Source organism: Felis catus, chromosome B4 (assembly GCF_018350175.1).
Source record: "Felis catus isolate Fca126 chromosome B4, F.catus_Fca126_mat1.0, whole genome shotgun sequence".
Taxonomy (NCBI): domain Eukaryota; kingdom Metazoa; phylum Chordata; class Mammalia; order Carnivora; family Felidae; genus Felis; species Felis catus.
In genome coordinates, this window is record NC_058374.1 from 52824648 (window position 1) to 52849270 (window position 24623).

A 24623-nucleotide genomic window follows, 5' to 3' on the forward strand; every position below is an offset into this window, starting at 1 on the left:
ATAGTTCATTTAGTGATGTTTACTTTTATATTGTTCCTCCTGACCCCTATATGTGACATATTTGTAATATGGCACCTGAAATAATCTCTTACTCAAAATCCATTGTCTAGTTCAGCAGCAGACAAACTGCAGCCCACAGGTATATCCATTCAGGAGAAAGTATGACTGCTTTCTCCCTGTAGTAGCAGAGTTGGGTAGTGAGAACTTAGGGCCTGCAAACCTAAAATATTTACTCTCTGACCTTTTAAGGAAAAATTTGCCAGTTCCTGGTATAGTTGATAAAATTTTTGGAAAAATAAACCTAAACCACACAACTTAATCTACATTTTGATTTGATAATGTTAATTTTGGTAATACACCAGTACAGTAAAGTTCAGTAAAAGTTGTTTATACTTTTCAGTAAATATTGCCATATTAGGTATCTGCAACAAATGGTGTTTTTAAAAAAAAATTTTACATTGAATTTCTCAATTTCACCATTTGTGTTTTTGTATCTTTAGGACTAAATGAGATTTTGTAAGTCAAGTTTATGTTTAAACCATAAGGCACATTTGCTCTATATAAAAGAATTTTGGAAGTGGAAAATATTGTAAAATTTAAAGTTGTTTATTTTTCTAATAAACTTTTTCATATATAAATCTTCCCTAAAGTGGACACATGACTTCTGAATTTCAGATGAAAGGAAATTAAGATGGACAATAATTAACTCTCAATGCGTATTTTAAGATTTGTTTAACTCTGATTGAAAGCATTGATAATCATGTCAGTAAATCTTTGACTGTAAAACTTTTTTCCCTTTCACACCTTAATAAAATGTTTTAAATATGCAAGTACTCTTAAAAGGATAGAATTTGCCACAATTACTTAAAACATCTTTTATTGTTTGCTATTTGAATTCTTGTTTTAATAATATATGATCAACAGAAGTGTTAGATATTCGGATAAAATTTTAAATGGAAAAATATGGTTGGAGTCTGTAAAATAGTTGGGTGCTTTCTGTATAAACTTTTGTTGTTGTTGTTGTTAAACCTTTAATACCACTGCATAGTTCTCTAAAAGGCAGACACAAATTCTTGGTTTAGGTAGATTCTCAGTACGAAAAACTGATATTTATCTGTAAAGAAGGCTTAGGGTTGTAGACCTACAAAGAGATGCTAATATACATACATAGTCTTTTTTAGAAAAGTAGTTAAGTCATATATGTTATTTGAATTTTTTTTTTAAGATTGTGTTTTTAAGTAATGCCCACTGTGGGGCTTGAACTCACAACCCCAAGATCAAGAGTTGCATGCTCCCCCGACTTAGCCAGCCAGGCACCCTGAATGTTGTGGGTTTTTGAGAGAGGAAACAGTACATTTTGAAAATTAAAAATATTTTTCTAGACAATTAGAGACTATTTCTTAAAAGGATAAAATTTGTTAGAAAATTTCTTACATGTTTTTCTTTTTTAATTCTTAAAGAATCTGTGACCTGGTAGAAGGTTATATAATTCTAACATTATAGCTTTAATATAAATAAGAGCCTGCAGAATTTTTTTCTTTTTAGGTTAGAGTATTTTGTCATTTCCAATGGTTATGAGCCTCAGAGCCTTAAAAATGTAATGAAATGCTGTATTCTTATTTTCAATTAAATTTTTTTTTTAACATTTACATACTCCAATCAGATTTTTCTGAATCAGTTTTGCATGGTACATAACACATAGTTCTATTACTCTGAACATAAAAAGGAGTTGTTAGTGGTTAGGTCAGGAATTGCAACCCACATTTTTTTCTACATCAGTATTCTTTTCACTATACCACACTGCTTTTCACAATGTGAGAGAGGAAATAAATGTACAATTGCAATACCACTATAAAGTTGTTTTCAGTGTTTCTGCCACAGCCAGTCCCTAGCATGATACATGGCACAAACTAGTCTGTAAAGGATTTGTTGAAAGAGTATTATAGGTGAGTACTTGTTATAGTAACATATTTTGGAGAATTCTGTCCATAAAACACTAGTAGGGTTGAAGCAGTCAGCTTAAACCATACTGTGATAATGTTATGTACTTTTATTTATAAACCTATAAAGGGAATTGTAGTTTGTCTAAACATGCTCAGTGTAAAGGATTACTGATGCTGTATTTTTATATATTCAGTTGTAACCATTTTTGGTTTATTTGATTTTGTGAAAAAGGTGCTTAATTTAGTTTTTGGTAAAGCCCCATTTTTTTTATTACAATAAGACCTCAATTATATTTATGATATGAGTAATATGTTTAATAGTATTTTGAAGGAGTTATCCAGCACTTGATTTCTTTATTTAAATGTTTTGTTGTCCCAGAGCATTGTCCCCACTCAAGGACCTTTTTCTCTCCGATATTTATATGCTTTTGCTAAAGAAAAATCTTAATGAATTTATGTGTCTTACAAATCTTATGAATTTATTAAGAAATTGCCAAGGATTTATATGTTTATTACAACCATTTCATGAATCTATGCTTAACAGCTCTTATATTAGGTTTACATTTGGGGTCTTTTTCCTTTTAGAAAAGCAGAAATAATTTTCTGGAGAATATGTAGCAAAGGAATAATAATAGATTGTAAAACATGAGCATTTTACTCTTAATAGCTGGGCCCAGTGTGGATAGTTTTATATAAATGTCATTGAGTGTTGCAGAAGAGTGGGTCAGGAGATTCCCAGGTATGTCTTCTTGAATTTCAGAGATTAAGAAAGCCTAATTGGTTATCTTCTTATTACCTAAATATCTTTTTAATACCTGCATAATGCCCCTAAAAGATTGTAGTAAATGTCATTCTTTATAGAAGGTAAGAAAGCTTCGTTAAGTTTCTGTGAATCTCTTTCACTGTATGTTCTTCCCTAAATCAACCAAAATGTCTAATTTTCTTTTTAAATGTAATTCAGAACAGTTGGCAGTTCATTCAGAATTTGTCTTTAACATTGATAGTCGTTAAAAATATATCTTAGTTTCTTTGTTATTAGATTATATTTGCAAAAATGAAGAAATTAACAGTATGAGAAATAGGGATAAAAGTGAAAGTCATTACCTTCAACTGAGCATGCTTTTCCTGGTCTCCAGATAAGTATTTTGATGATTCCCTCCCAACCTTTGTGTTTGCTTCTTAAATTGTTATACACTCAGTTCTAGGGTTTGGCTTTTACTCAAGACATCTGTATAGATCTCATTCTTTTTTTTATGGCCAGGTGTGATACACCTTAAATTATTTAGCCATTTCTTATTGGTTGACATTAAGATTGCTTACAAATTTATTGTCATGTAATTAATACAGCAGCATTCTTGAAAATATAGTTGAAAAGATTTCTGTAGTGTCATTTCCTGGAAGGGAGTATTAACTGGCTTAAAAGAGTTGCGAGTTGTGTCTATTTTAAGTTTGTTATTACTGAAATGTTTTTCTGAAAGGGTGGTGCCAACATAAACTGGATGTGAATGCTTTTTTCCCTGCCCTGTACCAATACTTGAATATTACCAACCTTTAAATTTAGTCATTCTAAGGTGGAAAAGTGAGTTAAGAGAATCGCTTGTGTTTGATTCTCAGTTCAGCTGAAAACTGTGGTTTGGGGGAAGTTGAACCCTCTATGCCTGCTTTTTTTCATTTATAAAATGGCATGCTATTATTACCTAAGAGGATTTGTATAGTCCTTGTTTTGATGAGCATGGTTTGATGGGTACAGTCGTAACCTGTTTATCTTATCCTTTCAAACCCACTTGAGATGTATGGTCTTTTCTTGTCATTGGAAGAAATCTATGTAGGTTCCTTCATCTTTCTGATTATTCTTGGGGAATAAAAAACTCCCCAGTCATGGGTGATCACAAAAATAATCTTAACTAACTTCAGTAAGTATTTTATTTGTCAGTCAATCTTAATTGTACAGTTAGGTGAGTTTTGACAGATGCACCTAACTTTGAAATCAACAGTTAAGACAGAACATTACCATCACTTCCATGAGTTTCCTCATGCTTGTTTGTCCTTCTCTTACAGCCCAGCCCAGGCAACCACTGAGCTCTAGTCTCCATGTAGATTGGTTTGCATTTTCTAAAATTTAAATAAACAGAATCATACAGTATGTACTCGATTGTGTTTGGCTTTCACTCAGCATAATGATCTTGAAATAGATCAATAAATACTGTATTTACATTTTCTGCTGATCTAGTGATACTGAACATTTTTTGTTATTTTCTGTTCGTATTTTAGGTAGTGGGGGCACAAGATTTCTGAACTCTTCTGACTTCAGATTATTATTTCAGATCATTATTTCAGATTTACTATAAGTACAAAAAGACTTCTGGGATGTGATTAGGCAATGTTGAAGAATGAATTATCCGTTTAATCATCATTTATGTCAGTTTTTAGGTTACTTGTGTGGCTTCAGATGGAAGTCTAAGTATTTATACTGGAGATTTTAGAGCAAATATTTCTAGCAAAGAAATTTGTTGCTGTTGTACTAGGGAATGTCATGAAGTTAACTGTTAGCCTTCAAATTTAATAAAAGATTAATGGAACGCAAACTCTTAGGGCATTTGCAATGTGCAAGGCGCTGCTCTGGATGCTACGGGTTCAAGCAGTGAACAAAATAAAATATTCTTGATCTCATGGAACTTATAAGTGTGGGGATGGGAGATGACAGGCAATATGCAGATGAGTAATACATATAGAGGGGGAAAGGTGGTGGAAATTCTGTGAAGGAAAACAAAGTGGAGGGAGGGATAGAGAATTTGTGATGTGATTTAAGTAGGGTAGTTGGTAAAACCTTATTGATCAGTGACATTTGAGCAAAGCCCTGAGAGGCTGAGTGGGAAGTCATGCAGGTATCTGAGGGATTAGCATTCCTGGCAGAGAGAACAGCAAGTGTAAAAACCCTTGAGGCAAGATCATTTATTTAAATACACATGAGTTTCTTACGTTGTCCTACTAGGATTCCAGGTACTGGTGATGCTGCATTCAACAAAACATTAAAAATTCTAGCTGCTTGGAGCTTACATTACATCATGCATGGTGTGTTGTAGGGCTGGGGTTGATGTGAAAGGACTTTATCTTTGAGCAGATGGGGAGCCATTGGAGGAATTTGAGAAAAGGATCTGGATTATGTTTTTCAAGAGTCACCCAGACTGAAGAATTGACTATAAGGGAGCAAAGGCAGAAGCTGGAAGACCATTTTCTTTCTCTCTCTCTTTTTTTTTTTTTTTTTAAGTTTTATTTAGGTAATTTCTACACCCAACATGGGGCTCAAACTCATGACCCTGAGATCAAGAGTACATGCTTCTCAACTGAGCCAGCCAGGCACCCCTTGGAAAAGCATTTAAAAACTGAATGCTTATTCAGGAATTCAACCTAAGACCTAGTAGAGACAGATACTATTTGATATGCTTATCAGCTGCCAAATGGTGGTAAAGAATGATCAATGGTTCTAGTTACTTGTGATAAAAAATTTAGGTACACTAAGACAACTGCTTATCCCTTACAGCCTGTGTACCAAACACCAATTTAAATGAGTCACTTTTTTTTTTTTTTATAAATTTTTTTTTTTCAACGTTTATTTATTTTTGGGACAGAGAGAGACAGAGCATGAACGGGGGAGGGGCAGAGAGAGAGGGAGACACAGAATCGGAAACAGGCTCCAGGATCTGAGCCATCAGCCCAGAGCCTGACGCGGGGCTCGAACTCACGGACCGCGAGATCGTGACCTGGCTGAAGTCGGACGCTTAACCGACTGCGCCACCCAGGCGCCCCGAGTCACTTTTTTTTTTTAACCAGTGTGACATTTTATTTTTTATTTTATGTTTCAGCCAGAAATTTTTTTAATTGAAATCTAGTTGCTAGACAATGTTAACATTCGTGTCAGGCGTACAACATAGTTATTCAACAGTTCCGTACATTACATAGTACTATATTCTCTACATTGTACTTGTCATCCACATGACTTTATAACTGGAAGTTTATATCTCTTAATCCCCTTCACCTGCTTCTCCCACCACCCCACATCAGTTTCTGCTCTTTATTTATGAGTCTTTTTAAAAAAATTATTACTCATTTGTTTAGATTCCATATATAAGTAAAGTCATAATATTTGCCTTTCTCTGACTTATTTCACTTCGCAAAATACCCTCTAGGTCCATCCATATTGTTGCAAAAGGCAAGATCTTTTTTCTTATTGCTGATAGGTATTTCATTATTTTTACATATACATAATATATGTGTGTGTGTGTACAATATACAGTTATATACATAATACAATATATATACATATGAATACATTATATATAAGTACATACATAATATACATATACATTATAATATATACATATTACAATACATATGCATATACATATGTATATATATTGTATATTTTACACACACACATATACCATACTTTATTAATGGACACTTGGGCTGCTTTCATATCTTGGCTATTGTAAATAATTCTGCAATAAACAAGGATGCATATATCTTTTTGAATTAGAGGTTTTGTGTTTCTTTAAACACCTAGCAGTGGAATTACTAGGTCATATGGTATTTCTATTTTTAACTGTTTGAGGAATCTTCATACTGTTTTCCACATTGGTTGCACCAATTTGCTTTCCCACCAACAGTGAACAGAAGTTCCCTTTTCTCCACATCCTTACCAACACCTTTTATTTCTTGTGTTTTTGATACTAGCCAGTGTGACTCAGGTGATACCTCATTATAGGTTTTTCTGTTGTTTTGTTTTGTTTTTTATTTTAGAGCGAGTATAAATGGGAGAGAGGGGCAGAGGGAGAAGGAATCTTAAGCAGGCTCCATGTAGGGTTCGATCCCACAACATGATTGCAATCATGACCTGAGCCAAGAGCAAGAGTTGGATGCTCAATCAACTGAGCCATCCAGGTGCCTCTTCATTGTGGTTATGATTTGCACTTTCCTGATGACTAGTGAAAATTGAGCATCTTTTTATGTGTCTGTTAATCACTGTCTTCTTTGGAAAAATTTCCATCAGGTCATCTGCCATCTTTTAATTGGATGATTATATTTTTTTGGTGTTGAGTTGTAGGAGTTCTATATATATTGTGAATGTAACCCCTTAATTGGATATATCATTTGCAGTTAAGTGAGTCATCTTACATATTTTTCCTTAATAATGTGGGTTAAGTAGGCATTAACATTATCTCTTGGAATAATAGGAATAGTGAACACCAAGTACCAGACTCTGTTCTTAGTACATTAACTCATTTAATCCTTACAATAACTGAAGTTGATATTACTCCATTTTATGGTGGAGGAAGCAGCTGCAGAGAGGGTGAATGATGTTTCCAAGATCATGTAAATAACAAGTATTTGGAGAAATTTCTTACAGAATTTGTGAGTGATATCCCAGAGAAAGCAACTTTGAAACTGGACATAGAAGGGGCATTTGGGTGGCTCAGTTGGTTAAGTGACCGACTCAGCTTGGGTCTTGATCACAGGGTTATGAGTTTAAGTCCCACAATGGGCTCCATGCTGGCCGTGAAACCTACTTAAAAAAATAAAAATAAACTGGATGTAGGACATGGTGAAATTTGCCAGAGGAAATGGCATGTTCAAAGAAGACAAAAAGTTTAGTACAATGGTATAAATATTTAGTACCCAACACAAACTTACTACTTTGAACAAAAATGAATACGTTCTCTTTATGCTTTGCAGACTTGGGAGTAGGGAGAAGTATGTGTAACATAATTTCTGTCCAGTGTGAAGTGTCACGTCGGAGCTCTGTCTGGAGCATGGTGGAAGCACAGAGAGCATTTGGCCAGTCCCAGAGCATCAGGGCGGGCTCCCCTCAGAGGAGAACCCACAGTTACCTTTTAAAGATTATGACCAACTTAGTGCTGGAGAATGGAAGGGGACATGGGGTGGTTTAACATAGGATCTCCATGTGCCGCAGCAAAGAACAGCCTGGTGTTTAGGTGGAGGGGTTGCCTAATGGGTGTGTGGGAAGTCTGCAGAGGTAGGGAGGGTCCCCTGCTGAGGGTCTCGTCTCCATTTGTCACAGTTTGCACTTTATGTAAAAAATTAGTGTAAGTAATTTAAGGTTGCAAGAAGGGAAATGATGGTCAGATTTGTTTGGGCCACCCTGTCTAGTAGTAGATGCAAAGCTGGGCCTGGTGAAGAGGCAGTGGAAATACCAGTCTGAAGGCTGCTGCTCTGTCTTGCTTTCCAGATAGCAGAAAATAAGGAGTAAATCAGGAAGCCTGGGTGGCTTAGTCAGTAGAGTGTCTGACTTTTGATTTTGGCTCAGGGTATGATCTCATGGTTCGTGGGATCAAGGCCCACGTTGGGCTCTGTGCTGACAGCACGGATCCTGCTTGGGATTCTCTCTCTCTCTCTCTCTCTCTCTCTCTCTCTCTCTGCCCCTCCAATGCTCATTCTCTTTCTCTCAAAATCAATAAACATTAAAAAAAAAAGTAAATCATAATTTTCAAAGTTTAAATTTTACTGAAAAGTAAGTTCCCAAGATTTTAAAATAATAGAATTCATTACTGGGAAAGTTAAGATCCGGTGTCTTGTTTTGTTTTGTTTTGTTTTAAATGTTTATTTTGGAGAGAGAGAGGGCAAGAGGAGGAGGGGCAGAGACAGAGGGGAACAGAGGATCCGAAGCAGGCTCTGCCCTGATAGCAAAGAGCCCAATGTGGGGCTTGAACTCATGAACCATGAGATCATGACCTGAGCTGAAGTCTGATGTTTAACTGAGTAAGCCCATTAGCACCCCTAATATCAGGTTTTAATCAAATATACTATCAAATTCAGACTTGCTTTGGAGTGAGGTAAGGGGTTAGAATGAGTGTCCTTTTTAGCTCTGTGATGCTCTGATTGTACCATTACAGGTTTTCTTTTAAAATGGGATGTAAAAAAGTAATGGCATAATACAGAACAACACGTTGCTCCTTTTATCTTTGTGAGAGGTAAAACATCAGAAATGTCCTTAAAGCACTTAAAAGTGGGTCTTGCCTTTATGGTATGTTATATTCAATCTGGCAGACAAGTCCTACCTAGATGCATTTCCAAATAGGGAAAAATACAGCCTTGTTACCATAGGACTGCACCAAAAATTATTTGTTTTTTGCCTTCAGCATTATGACTTATTTTGGCAAACCACTTAGGAACTTAGCAACATATTTCCTAAAGTAGAGAACAATATTTAGTATGGAGAAGATAGTTGATAGTTATAGTTTGTAAGGAAATTTGAACACAAGACAAATTCAAAGCAAATTTAGCTAATATCAGTTGAAATTTTATCTTCTTTGCTAGGAAAAAAAAGGGCAAAAGAAAATACAGAAGTGATTTATAGTAAGCAACAAAGAGTATGTAGCAGGCATTTCCTGTGGCTGTTAATATGGGCCACTGGGTCTGCCTAGATGCCATATTATGAAGTATTGGAAGTTGAGATATTTTGTTGTTGGCTTATTTTTGAGAGAGCAAGTGTGCATGCACAAGGGGCAGAGAGAGGGAGAGAGAGGATCCCCTGTCAGCTGTCAGTGCAGGGCAAACCATGAGATCATGACTTGACCCAAAATCAAGAATTGAATGCTTACCTGAGCCATCCAGGCACCCTGGAGGTTGAGATACTTTTAAAATGCCCTTCTAGGATCATTTCCTCCATCCCTTAGAGAATATAGAAAACTATTGGTTTGTTTCTTACCTTTTTAGTTCCCCTCTTGTTTTCGAAGGTTTTATACTATTATGAAGCGATTTTATTAAAAAAACTAATAAATGTAAGATGTAGGAAAAATTTTAAAATAAGGTACAGCTGGAGTGATGTCCACAAAAATGCATGCTCTGGTATTTTATATATTTACTAGACGTTGGCTATAAAATTGTTACCTTTAAGCTAGTTTATGAAGTTAGCGTAAACAGAAAGTTACAAGATTTATAGTGTTTACACTCCATCATTAAGCCTTAGCCAATTGTCATTGGCTGGACAGAGAGCTAGGTTAATTTGCATATCCTTCACATTTAATCCTTACAATTAATGTACAAAATATGGGTTTCACTAATTTTGTTTTATGGATGAGTTACTTAGGTAACTTTCCCAAAACTATATAGCCAGCAAGTTGCTGAGACTGGAGTTTGAACTGGTTTTGCCTGATTTTAAACCCAGAGGCCTTACTACTATGCCTTTTTGATACATGGTTAATTATTTGGATGTATTTGTCAAGGCTGTTTTAAAAACCTTAAATAAGGGGTACCTGTTTGGCTCAGTTGGTTAAGTGTCCAACTCTTGATCTCAGCTCATGTCTTGATCTCAGAGCCTTGAGTTCAAGCCCTGCATTGGCTTCCACAATAGGCGTGCAGCCTGTTTAAAAAACAAAACAAGGGGCGCCTGGGTGGCGCAGTCGGTTAAGCGTCCGACTTGAACCAGGTCACGATCTCGCGGTCCGTGAGTTCGAGCCCCGTGTCGGGCTCTGGGCTGATGGCTCAGATCCTGGAGCCTGTTTCCGATTCTGTGTCTCCCTCTCTCTCTGCCCCTCCCCCGTTCATGCTCTGTCTCTCTCTGTCCCAAAAATAAATAAACGTTGAAAAAAAAATTAAAAAACAAAACAAAACAAAAAAGTCTTAACTAAGGATCTCAGAAAGAAAACAGTTTTAACCAAGTTTTCCTCTTCTTCTTGTCGGCTTCCAAGCTATTTCCACTTACTAATTTTTTTTTTTTTTAATGTTCATTCACTTTTGAGAGACAGCGTAAGTGGGGGAGGGGCAGGGAGCGGGGGTGGGGTGGGGGACACAGAATCTGAAGCAGGCTCCAGGCTCTGAGCTGTCAGCACAGAACCTGATGTGGGGCTTGAACCCATGAACCGTGAGACCATGACCTGAGCTGAAGTTGGATGCCCAACCGACTGAGCCACCTAGGCGCCCCTATTTCCACTTATTAATACAACTCTGATTGCCTACAGATTGAAATTACTTTAAAAAACTGGGCGGGGGGGGGGTGCCTGAGTAGCTCAGTCGGTTAAGTATCTGACTCTTGATTTCAGCTCAGGTTATGATCTCACGGTTCAAAGGATCGAGACCTCGTATCAGGCTCTGTGATAAAAGCACAGGGCCTGCTTGGGATTCTTCCTTTCTCTTTCCCTCTGCCTCTGCCTCTCTTTCTCTCCACCTCTTCCTCTCCACGCCCACCCCCCCAAATCAATAAACATTAAAAAAAATTGAAATTACTTAAAATAACTTTTTTTTTTTTTTTTTTTTTAACATTATTGAGAGAGCATGGGAGGGGCAGAGAGGAGGAGACACAGAATCCAAAGCAGGCTCCAGGCTCTGAGCTGTCAGCACAGAGCCCAACGCAGGGCTGGAACTCACAAACCACGAGATCATGGTCTGAGTCGAAGTTGGACGCTCAACCAACTGAGGCACCCAGGTGCCCCTGAAATTACTTTTAATTTGCAGCATGTAACAAGGTAAATATGGCAAAAAAAAAAAAAAATGTATTTCATCCTCTCTTATTTCTTCTCTATTGCTCTTCCTTTATACAGATCTGAGCTTCTGACCTATATCATTTCCTTCTCTCTGAAGAACTTAAAAAAAATTTTTTTTTTTTAACTTTTATTCATTTTTGAGAAACAGAGCATGAGCAGGGGAGAGGCAGGGAGAGAGGGAGATACAGAGTCCGAAGCAGGCTCCGGGTTCTGAGCTGTCAGCACTCGTGAACAGTGAGTGAGATCATGACCTGAGCCTAAGTGAGAGGCTTAACCAACTGAGCCACCCAGGTGCCCCTGAAGAACTTAAAAAATATTTTATTTATTATTAATTTTTTAAGTAGGCTCTATGCCTGACATGGGGCTTAAATTTATAACCCTGAGATCAAGAGTCACATGCTGTACCAACTGAGCCAGCCAGGAACCCCCTGAAGAACATCTTTTAATATTTCTTGCAAGGCAGGTTACTGGTAACAAATTCCTTCAATTTTTGTTTGCCTGAGAAAGCATTTCTCCTTTACTTTTTTTTTTTTCAACGTTTTTTTAATTTTTATTTTTTTTTATTTTTGGGACAGAGAGAGAGCATGAATGGGGGAGGGGCAGAGAGAGAGGGAGACACAGAATCAGAAACAGGCTCCAGGCTCTGAGCCATCAGCCCAGAGCCTGACGCGGGGCTCGAACTCACAGACCACGAGATCGTGACCTGGCTGAAGTCGGACGCTTAACCGACTGTGCCACCTAGGCGCCCCTCCTTTACTTTTTTTTAAATTGAAGTGTAGTTGACATAGTATCAGGTATGCAACATAGTGCTTCTATCTATCTATCTATCTATCTATCTATCTATACACACAAACATATACACACATACACATTATAAAATGATCACCATGACAAATCTAGCCACCATATGTCACCACACAAAATTGTTATCATATTGTTAACTATATTGTCTCTGCTGTACATTTTATAACTGGAAGTTTGTTTTTAATCCCTTCCCTCTATTTCACCCATCCTCCCACTTCCCCTCCCCTCTGGCAACCGGATTGTTCTCTGTATCTGAGTCTGTTTCTCTTTTGTTCATTTATTTTGTTTTTTAGACTCCACATATAAATGAAATCATATGGTATTTGTGTCTCTCCTTCACTTTTGAAGGATAATTTCACAGGATATAGAATTCTAGCTTTTTTTTTTCCTTTCAGTATTTTATTATTATCCTTTTCCCTCAACACTTTAAATATTGCATTCCACTTTCCTTAATTGCATGGTTTCTGAGGTGTTGTCTGATATTGTTCTTATTTTTGCTCCTCTATAGAGAAGATATTTTTTGCCTCTGACTTCTTCCAAGATCTTTCCCTTATCTTTGATTTTCTGCAGTTTGAATATGATATGCCTAGTAGTAAATTTTTTTGTTGTTTTTATTTTTATCCTGCTTGTTCTTTGAGCTTCCTGTATCTGTGGTTTGCTGTCTGACATTAATGTTAGGAAATTCTCAGTCTCCTTTGCTTCACATATTTCTTCCGTTTATTTCTCTCTCTTTTTGTATTCCCATTACATGTATGTTGTGCCTTTGTAGTTGTCCCACGGTCCTTGGACATTTTGTTCCTTCTTTGTTTATTTGTTTGTTTGCTTTGCTTTTCAGTTTTGGAAGTTTTTTTTTTTTTAATGTTTATTTATTTTGACAGAGGGGGGGGGGAGGGGAGGGGGAAGGGCAGAGAGAGAATGCCAAGCAGGCCCTTTGCTGTCAGTGCAGAGCCTGACAAGGGGCTCAATCTCATGAAGTGTGAAACTATGACCTGAGCCAAAATCAAGGGTCAGATGCTTAACCAATTGAGCCACCCAAGCATCCTAGTTCTGGAAGTTTCTATTGATATACCCCAAGGTCACAGATGCTCTCCTCAACTGTATCCAGTCATTTATAGTGTTTTTGATTTCTAGCATTTAAAAAAAAAATTTTTTTTTTTAATGTTTTATTTATTTTTGAGACAGGGAGAGACAGAGCATGAACAGGGGAGGGTCAGAGAGAGGGAGACACAGAATCTGAAACAGGCTCCAGGCTCTGGGCTGTCAGCACAGAGCCCGACGCGGGGCTCGAACTCACGGACCGAGAGATCATGACCTGAGCCGAAGTCGGACGCTTAACCGACTGAGCCACCCAGGCGCCCCTCTAGCATTTTTTTTGATTCTGTTAATTTCCATCTCTCTGCTTCCATTACTCTGTTCTTAAAGGTTGTCTACTTTTTTCATTAGCATATTAATCCTCTCTTACCATATTAAGTTTTAAAATTTCTCAGCCTAATAATTCCAGCATGCCTGCTGTATCTCAGGGCTTACTCTGTGTCTTTAAAGTGTGCTTTTTGCCCTTTAGTATCCATGTAATTGTTGAAAGCAGGACATGATGTGCCTGGTACAGCGTGCTGTGGTGAATAGGCCTGGGCAGTGTGGTGATAAGGTATTGGGGGAGGGCAAGTGGTCTATAGTCCCCTGATTAGGTGAGCATGTGTCCCGAGGCTGTGACCTTCACAACTGCTTCCTGTTTCTCCTTCCTCAGGCGGGGCAGCATGGCTGGAGGAGGCTGGAATTGGGTATTGACCTTCTCCCGCTGGAAGACTTGTCCCCGGTCAGCTAGGCTCTCATAAAACCTTGTAAATTTAGGTTCTGGTAAAATAGTTTCCTATGAGGGCAGGTCTTGTTAAGAACTGATGAATGCTTTGGGCGTATTTCAAAATGTCTACTTTCTCTCTTCTGGCAAAAGCAGGAAAGGGCTTTTTCTCTGTCTTCACTATGAGATTTGTTAGAACTCCTGGAGGTAAAACTTAGAAAATTATAGGAAGCCCTTCCCTATGACTGGGTCCCCTTGGAGTTTTCACCTCTCAGATTTGTCCACATCGGACCTTGGCAATGAGCCAATTACAGGTTAGGTTTTTCTACCCCAGTACTGGTTCCCATGGAGATTTCTGCCCCAGGTAAGTTGTGATTCTCTGTATCCAGCTGTCTCTCTAGTTTTGGGAGCAGGGGTTGGCCATGTGATCTCAATTCTCTAATGGATCTAAGAAGAGTTGTTGATTTACAATTCAGCATTTTCACTTGTTCCTAGGACAGAGTGATGATGTCTTCCAAATTCCTTCCATGCCAGACTAGAAACCAGAATTCAAACTGTTAGACATAAATAGTAATCTGCTATTGATTCATCCATTTCTCTGGCTTCATTACTGACAATGAGAATTAAGCATATACAAGGATCAGGGATGTATTTTCAGATGGCCTGTTATATAATTTATATCCTCTTACATTAAGCATTCTCAGGCAGAATTACAGAATTTTTGTTCTTAACGATTTTTAAGTTTTGTTTTTCCTCTACCATCTATTCAAAATAAAGGAACTCGAAGAAAAAAAAAGGAATCAAGTGAGCAAAAAGGAAGGATCAAATGCGGATCAAAAAAATTCATTTGTTCGGTACCTACTGAATTCCTGCTATGTGCAGTGTGCTGGGCATACAGGAGTGACTGGGACAAAAGGCCTGCACTCATGGAACTTACATTCCATGGGGAAGCGAGGGATGACCTATAAGAGGTCACTCCTAAGGGCCATAGAGAGGAGTAAAGCAGAGTGAGGAGCTAGAAATGTCGGACGCTATTTTATTGGCACAGTCAGGGAAGTTCTCTTGGTGGTGGTAGTGTGAGCAGAGAGGCCTGATCTATGTGGGGCATGTGGGAGAAGCACGTTCCGGGCAGAGGGTGTAAGTACCGAGGCCTGAGGTGGGAGTGGGCTCAGCATGGAAGAAGAAGGTCACCAATGTGGCTGCAGCACAGCGAGTGGGGGGAGACCAGAGGCACATCAGACTTCTTTCGGTAAAAATATTTGGGTGCTTTAAGGTCTCTGTCATAGCTGCTAATCTTTGACATTGTAGCAGGAAGGCAGCCACAGGTGTTACATGGACAAGCGGGTGTGGCTGTGTTCCAGAAAAACCTTTTTTTGAAAAATTTTTAATGTTTTATTATTGAGAGAGAGAGAGAGAGAGAGAGAGAGAAAGGGAGCAAAAGCAAGCACAAGCAGGGGAGGGGAAGGGAGAGAGGGAGACACAGAATCCGAAGCAGGATCCAGGCTCTGAGATGTCAGCACAGAGCCCAATGCTGGGCTCAAACCCATGATCCATGAGGTCATGACCTGAGCAGAAGTCAGATGCCTAACCCACTGAGCCAGCCAGGTGCCCCTCATAAAAGCCTTTTTTACAAACACAAGCAATGAGCCAGGTTTTGCCTGTTGACCCTAGTTTCCTAACTAGTAATTTAGGGTCTCATAATCTGTTGGAGAACACTCTGGGTTTTATTCTGAATATGACCAGAGTCACTGGAGGGTGTTGAGTAGGTGAATGGGATAGGACTTACCTTAAAAGGATTATTGGTTGCTTTATGGGGAACAGAGTATATTGTTCACACAAGAGTAGAAGCAGGGAAAGCTATTGAGGGTTTTGTATGAGTCGACTGAGGTAGCGGGACTGGCAAGAAGGGGTAGGAGTTGAAGAGAGAGAGAGAGCGTGTGTGTGTGTGTGTGTGTGTGTGTGTGTGTGTGTGTGTGTAGAGGGGTGACTGTAAGGATATTTGAACAACTGAGTAAAAGGTGGAACACCTTACTAGTTTGGGGAAGAATAAGATTTGGTGGAGCAAATGAGTTAGGTTAAATTTGAGATGCCTGTTTAGACATCTGAGTGCCAGAAGTGAGTAGGCAACTGGATGTATTCCATTCTCTCTTCCAGGAAGAGAGACAAGGGTGTGAAAATTATCTGGAAGAGTGAATGGAATAAGGAAATGTAATAGCACTGAGCTAACATGAGGTTTATCCTAATTTATTTTTTTAATTTGAATTTTTAGTTTAGACAGAACACAGGTGTGCATGAGTGGGGTGGGGGCAGAGGAAGAGAGAGAGAGAGAGAGAGGGAAAGAGCGAGAATGAATCTTAGGCAGACTCCACGCTCAGCATGGAGCCTAACTCGGGGCTCAGTCCCACGATGCTGGGATACTGACCTGAGCCAAATTCAAGAGTCGGATGCTCAACTGACTGAGCCACCCAGGCCCCTCTGTCATCCTAACTTTAAAGTGAGAGCAGATACCATTACTATGTACATTTTCCCTCAGCCACAGTGAACTATGTGGTGCAGGTGTGGAGTTAGTGGAAGGTTGGTTTTAACTAAAAGTTGGATTTTACTAGGCAGGTAGAATGGAGGAAGAGATTCCTAGGAAAATATGTGGTCTGTGGAATCCAGTTTGGTTAGGGAATAAAATATCAAGAGTTCACAGGTTCTGGTGGGGTTGAAGAACTATTGGACTCATTGTCACTAGAGGAAATGAACTGGAAAGGCAGGAGTTTGGTCTGAGCAGACTGCTTGAAATTAAGACTTTGCTCATGATACATTAGTTGCTAAGCTAAATATCCAACAGATCCCCTTGAGAGTGGGTGATTGAGGTGAGAGTGAGGATGTGATCATTGGATGTAAGGAAGTCCAGTAACTGAGAGGCTAGAGTGTGCCATTAATCCTTTATATGCATTTTGGAATCAGAATGATCATAAGAATAGTAGCGGAGATCAAGACCTATGCATGGAGGCAAGCGTCACATAAATCATAAGTACTCTAAAATCATTATAACTGACATGCATCATGTTATATTTGTCTCTATTTTAGTCTCTACCATGTTTTATGTTTTGGAAGATGTTCAAAAATTGTTATTGAATGAATATAAAAGACTTCCTAAAATTAAACTGCTTTTTCAGAAGCAGTTTTTCACCCTTTATGTAAATACATGATGAAAGTAGAAAATAATGGTTCTAATTGGCATATTTTGCGTAAAGTATGTGCCATTTCCTAATTTTTTATATGTAAATAATTCTAAAGGGTATAACGTCTTTCTGTTAATAAGAATTTTGTAATCTGTAATATTGAACAACCAGTGTGTTATAGCTAAAGTATGTTTATAATAAGATATGATCAGGGTTATTTAAAACTCGGGTCAAATGCAGGAAAATGAATTTTATATTTCTGATGTTTGCAATTTGATCTTTTCTCTTTCAAGGATTTCAGTCTCAGATGCAGGTATTTCTCGTTTCCTTTAAGTAGTTCCTAAAAAGTAATCTGTAAAGGAGTTTTATTTGTTTATTTATTTATTTATTTATTTATTTAAATGTTTATTTTTGAGAGACAGAGACAGAGACAGAGCGTGAGCAGGGGTGGGGCTGAGAAAGAGGGAGACACAGAATCTGAAGCAGGCTCCAGGCCGTGAGCTGTCAGCACAGAGCCCCACGTGGGCTCGAACTCACAAGTCATGAGATCATGACCTGAGCTGAAGTCGGACGCTTAACTGACTGAGTCGCCCAGGTGTCCCTAAAGGAATATTCTTTAAATCAAGATGCTCACTTTTCATTAAAAATATAGAGGTATCTAGGGGCACCTGGGTGGCTCAGTCGGTTGAGTGTCCGACTTCAGCTCAGGTCATGATCTCATGGCTTGTGAGTTTGAGCCCCGTGTCGGGCTCTGTGCTCATAGCTCAGAGCCTGGAGGCTGCTTTGGATTCTGTGTCTCCCTCTCTCTCTGCTCCTCTCCTGCTCACATGCTGTCTCTCTCTCTCAAAAATAAAGATTTAAAAAAAAAAACAAAGAAAAATAGAGATATCAATTTATTCCCATTAAAAAAAAATCAATCCAAGAATAGGACCAGGCATAGAGTGTATATAGAAGTATATTGAGTTTATAGACTATTTAGAAGGCAGCAGGAAAAAAAAAAAGCCTTTATCTACATATGTGCTCAAGAAGTATTTGTTAAGTGAATGAACGGTGATGTTGTTGTGATGTTAGATTTCTCTCTAGAGTTCTTTTAAAATTTACAAATCTCCTAAGAACCGCTAAGGGCATTAGTGATCAAGAATGGAGATCATTTCCCTGTGAAAAGAGCAGTAGAGTGCAGCTGGGTTTGGAAAGTCTAACGGCTTTGACAAATTTTATTTGCCTACTTGGCTTAGGCAACAATTCTCATTTACAGCCATAGTTTGTGCAGACTGCTCCAATTTTGTGGTTGTAGATTTGTCCCCTTTATCTAATGAAAAATATCTGAACTCGTTTTTACTAGGTGCCATATAACTAGCTGAGAAATGTTCCTTTGGCCATGATTTACAGGAGAAATTGGGGGAGTTTTTGCTTTTCATCTAGGACTAGCCAGATAGAAGTTAAGAGGAAAACTTAGGATATTTGGAAAATTGATGAAGAAACCTCTTAGTTGTTTTCAGTCTTTTATGTACACAGTATGGAAGAAGGAGGTTTTGGTTCTAAATCAATTACTGTCTCAAGTGACAAGACTGGTGGACCCCACAGGAGATAGTATGTCATGTCCGAAGGTAGCCTTCCTTTTAGGTTACAAGATTAGCTAATTCATAAGGAGGAAATATGTATTGAATCTCCATTTAAGTTGTGTTGGCTTTACTTTTGGGAGTAGAAAACAGGTCGAAATTTCAGAAGAAACTGGAACACTCCAGATAGTTTTTACTTAAAATAGCAGGATAACATACAAGGAAAAATGGTGACTTCATTTTGAGCATTGTTCATTTGTGTTTCTTTTTACCTGAGCCCCTTGGTAAAAGAACAAAAAATTGGGCGCCTGGGTGGCTCAGTTGGTTAAGTATCTGGCTTCGGCTCAGGTCATGATCTCACGGTTCCTGAGTTCAAGTGCCACGTTAGGTGAGCTCAAGCAAGCCCTGCTTCCGGTGAGCCCCACTTCTCTCTCTTTCACTCTCTCTCTGCCCCTCGCTCACTGTGCCCTCTCTCTCTCTCTCAAAAAACAAAACAAATCAAAAGAACAAAAAATTAGAGTAATTCCTAGCCAACAAAGTACATTTTCTAAAGTCTGAAATAGTCTCCTTGAACATTTTCTAAATATGAAAGTAACATATTCTATGTAGAGAATTTAGGAAAAACTGACAAAAATAAGCAAAATTTATGATCTAATTGGGGTGCCTGGGTGGCTCAGTCAGTTAAGCATCCGACTACAGCTCAGGTCATGATCTTGCAGTCTGTGAGTTCGAGCACCTCATCGGGTTCTGTGCTGACAGCTCAGAGCCTGGAGCCTTCTTCGGATTCTGTGTCTCCCTCTCTGTCTGCTCCTCCCCCGCTCATGCTCTGTCTCTCTCCTTCAAAACTAAATAAAAACATTAAAAAAGAATATGATCTAATCATGTTTTGTTAATATATTGGGTATCAACGTATTGAGGATGTTTTCTTCTATCTACACAGATTTTCTTTCAGGTTAGGTTAATAAAGGATCGTGGATAAGTTGAGCATCTTCACATCATTGGACTCCTAGTGCTGATGTAATATTGTATTGTATGTGTGTGCTGTACTTCAGTGGGCAGGTCACCTGTCCTTTAATATTTCAGTTTCCAGTGTCTCACCAGTATAAATAGTGCTTTCATAAACATCTTTGAACTGAAAACTTTGTGTATTTGGTTACTTCCCTAAATTAAGTTCCTGCAATGGGAATTACTTTCTCAAAGAGTAGAAGCCTTTTTTTTAGTTCTGGTGTCTTTTGTTATTTGCATTCTAGAAATGATATGTGGCATTGTTTTTAAGTGCTCTTCCAATCCTGAATATTATCATTAAAATAAAAAAAAAACCATTAAGAAGTATAAAGGAGAGCTCATTGTTTTAATTTACATTTATTTTACTACAATAAAGCCTGGGTATATTATTATGCTTATTAGTCAATTCTATTTCTTAAAAAATTTTTTTTTAATGTTTATTTATTTTTGAGAGAGAGACAGAGTGTGAGTGGGGGTGGGTGAGAGAGAGGGAGACACAGAATCCGAAGCAGGCTCCAGGCTCTGAGCTGTCAGCAGAACCCGACATAGGGCTCAAACCCATGAACCGCGAGGTCATAATCTGAGCCCAAGTCAGACTCTCAACTGACGGAACCACCCAGGTGTCCCTGGTCAGTTATATTTCTTATTTTATTATTCACATATCTAAGAACACTAATCCTTTTGTATGTTGTAGGCAGTGTTTGTCTAACTTTTGTTATTTTTAAACAGATTTTTAATCCAATCTCAATCTTTTTCATTATTGATCTTTTCTTGTTAATGTATAGACAGTCCTTTCCCATCTAATATCAGAATAAGTTGTTTACTTCAGATTATTTCTTGGTTTCATTAAAAAAAACAATTATGTAAAATTTGAACCATATTTAAGAGTAGAGAGAGGCATAATGAGCCTGTGGTACCTATCACTCATTTTTAGCAAATATCAATATATGGCCAATCTTATTCCATCTCTATCTGCCTCCAGACACTCTTTCGGCAGTTTGGAACAAATTCCAGACATCTGAATATCATTTAATCTGTTGCTGTTTAGGGTTTCACTTTTTAAACATAACCACAGGATCACTTATAACACATAAAGAATTTAGGGAAAGAACCTAATATCCGTCGTTCAGTGTCATTTTCCTAATTGACTTATAATTGTTTTTAAAAATTTGAAATTAGTTATCAAGTAAGGTCCACCCATTGCTTTTGTTTGATACATATTGAAGTTTCTTTTAATCTGTAGCTATCTCCTCCATATTTTCCCCTTCCTTCCTCCCCTTATTTTTTGTTGAAGAAATGGCTTAAAATTTTTTTTGACTCTAATGCAGCTGATTTTTTTAAAAGTATATTTTGAAGGTAGGGTTTACTTCTTGCCCTTTGCTTCTAACAGTTAACCAATACCATTCTTTTTTATTAAAACATTTTTTAATGTTTATTTATTTTTGAGAGAGAGAGAGAGAGAGGGAATGGGGGAGGGGCAGAGAGAGAGGGGGAGACACAGGATCTGAAGCAAGCTCCAGATTCTGAGCTATCAGCACAGAGCCCAATGCAGGGCTCAAACTCACAAATTGTGAGATTGTGACCTGAGCCAAAGTTGGAACTTAACCTATTGAGCCACCCTGGTGCCCCTAACCAGTACCATTTAAAATACAATCTTAAATTCTTCATTAAAGTGCCACTTTTATAATATAGGAGTTATTATATAAGAAAAGTGTCATTTCAAATGAATGGAGAAATACAGTATTCTTACTACGTAAGAATTGACATCTTGACAGTATTGAGTTTTCCTACCCGGAACACGTATCTTTTTCATTTATTTAAGTGTTCTTTTGTTTCTGACAACGAAGTTTTGCTTTTTCTTCACTTTCTTCTTCTTTTTTTTTTCTTTGCATTTTGTCCTATTTGCTTTTCCGTGACCACCTTGGCATCACACACATATATTTTGCTGAACCACTTGAGTGCTCTTTGTAGACATCACCCCTAAATACTTCAGCCTTGTCTCCTCAGAAGATACAATTAATCACTTCCAGAAATATAATGTTAATGCAACAGTATTACCTAATTATGTTCAAATTTCCCCCAGTTGTCCATGTGAACTTTATAGTTATTATAACAAAGACCCAATGAAGGAACAAGTGATACATTTATTTGTTTTGTCTCTTTAACTCTCCTTTAGGCTAACCAGTATAGTTTAGTAGCTTTATTATTATTATTATTATTATTATTATTATTATTGTCTTTCATGACACAGTTTTTGAAGTGTCCAGGTCAGTTATTTTACAGAATAACCCTTAATTTAGATTTGTCCAATATCTTTCTCGAGACTGATCTGGAACATTTACTTACAGCAATACTTACAGTAATATGTAGGTGATGTTTTGGTCACTTAAGTGCAATACATGAGGAGGCACATAATAGCAGTTTGTCCAATTATTATTGATATTTGATCTTTTGGCAAGTTTTCTGCCATGTTTTTCTAAATTCTGTTTTCCATCAGTCTTTTATCCAGTGGTTTCAATATCCATAATTATAGCCTGGGTCAGTTATGACGATGGTATCATAAAATGATGGTTTTCAATTTCTGTCATCTTTAGGTATTTATTTGTTGGCATTCTTCTGTCTTTTCCCTTTCTTTTTTGATGTGTCCCCATTTGGTGAGCCCTTCTTTCCTGGCACAACGAGTTGTTCTAGACTCAACTTATACTTGCTTTGTTCACTTTGCACTTTCCCTGAGCATTTTTCTAAGGAGCCCTGGCTCCATTTAAGGGAGAGAACATTTAGGAACCAAGATCTAGGCCTGGGTATGGGACATTTCCATCATCCCAAGAAGTTCTCTTATGTCCCATTCAAGTCTGTTCCTTTACCCTCAGCTCAGCCCCAAGCAACTGCTTACCACCTTCCTGCCACCATAAATTAGGTAGGATTCTTTTCTAGGGTTTCATATAATTGGAATCATGTTGTAATTTTTTGTGTCAGACTTCTTTTGCACGGCTTATTAATAGTTTGTCCCTTTGTATTGCTGTGTAGTGTTCCATTGCATGGATGTACTGCAATTCACCTGTAATGGATGGACATTTAGATTGCTTCCATTTTTTGGCTATTAAGAATAAAGCTGTCATGAGTATTTGTGTCAAAGTCTTGTGTGGACATATGTTTTCATTTCTCTAGGGTAAATACCAACATGTGGAAATGCTGGGATATATGGTAAGTGTAAGTATGTTTAATTGTATAAGAAGAAATAGCCACATTGTTTTCCAAAATGGTTGTACCATGTCTAGCATTAGTGAATAAAAGTTCAGGTGTTCCATATCATCATCAACACTTGGTATTGTTTGCATGTTTATTTGTTAATTTTTTAAAGTTTATTTATTTTGAGGGAGAGAGAGAGAGAGAGAGAGAGAAAGGATGAACGGGGACAGAACAGAGAGAGAGAGGGAGAGAGAGAATCCCAGGCAGGCTCTGTGCTGTCCACACGGAGCCCAACATGGGGCTTGATCCCATGAACCTTGAGATCATGACCTGAGCCAAAATCAAGAGTCAGACTCTTAACTGAGCCAGCCAGGTGCCCCTGTATTGTTTGCATTAAAAAAAATTTTTTTTTAATGTTTATTTATTATTGAGAGACAGAGCATGAACGTGGGAAGGGCAGAGAGAGGAGGAGATAGAATCTGAAGCAGGCTTCAGGCTCTGAGCTGTCAGCACAGAGCCCGATGCAGGGCTCAGACTCACAAATCGCAAGATCATGACCTGAGCCGAAGTTGGACGCTTAACCAGCTGAGCCACGCAGGCGCCCCTGTTTGTATTTTTAATTCAACCATTCCAACTGGTATCTGGTACGCAGTATAGTATTATCTCTGTGCTTTTATTTTGTATTTCTCTGATGACTAATGATGTATATGTATTGGCTATTTGTATGTTTCTTTGAAGTTTGTGTTCAAATCTTTTGCTTATTTTTTACTTAGCTTCTTTGGTTATTTTTAAATTATTATATTGTAAGAGTTTACTATATATCGTGGATACACTTTCTATTTGGTCAGAGATATGAATATATGTAATGCAGTTTGCTATTTTATCTCTTTTTAAAATCTGTTGAAAAACAAAAGTTTTCCATTTTTTTGAAGTGTAGTGTATTAGCTTTTTTTTAAATGGTTGGTTTTGTATGTCCTAGCCAAAAAGATGTTTGCCTACCTCACGGTAATAAAGATTTTCTCCTATGTTTTCTTGTAAAGTTTTATAGTTTTAGCGTTACAATTAGTTCTGTGTGCAAGCATTTTATGTTTTCATGCTTGTTGCAAAATGTAAATACAGTAGTCCGCCCTTACCCACAGTTTCACTTTTTAAGGTTTCAGTTAGCCGTGGTCAACTGGGATCTGGAAGCAGATGACTCTTTCTGAGGTATGGTCAGAGGTCAATAGTAGCCTAATACTACGTCCCAATGCCTACATCATTCACCTCATTTCATGTCATCACGTAGGCATTTTATCATATCATCACAAGAAATGTGAGTACAGTTCAGTAAGAAATTTTGAAAGAGAACATGTTCACAGAACTTTTATTATCATATATTGTTATAATTCTTTTATTGTTGTTAATTTCTTACTGTGTATGAGATTGATGATAGGTATGTATGTATAGGAAAAATCATGGTATATATAGGGTTTGGTACTATCCACGACATCAAGCAGTCACTGGGAGTCTTGGAACATATTCTCTGTGGATAAGGAGGGACTACTGCATAATGTATACATTATTTGTCCTTTAGGAAAATATTATCAAATATTGGATAAGGTCAAAAGACAACAGCAGCAGGTTATTAGTCCTATTTGTCAGACACAAGGAGATGT

At 37.8% G+C, this 24623-nt stretch overlaps 1 protein-coding gene across 1 annotated transcript in view; it reads left to right on the plus strand.

The window, feature by feature from the left end:
- Positions 1-24188, plus strand: part of AEBP2 (AE binding protein 2) — a 95158-nt gene extending 70970 nt beyond the window's left edge. The window contains exons 9-10 of the mRNA XM_023256825.2: positions 22948-22983; positions 24122-24188. Coding sequence (XP_023112593.2) covers positions 22948-22983; positions 24122-24173 — 88 coding nt within the window. The 3' untranslated portion in view covers positions 24174-24188. The remainder of the gene's footprint in view (positions 1-22947; positions 22984-24121) is intronic.
- The last annotated feature ends 435 nt before the right edge of the window (positions 24189-24623 follow it).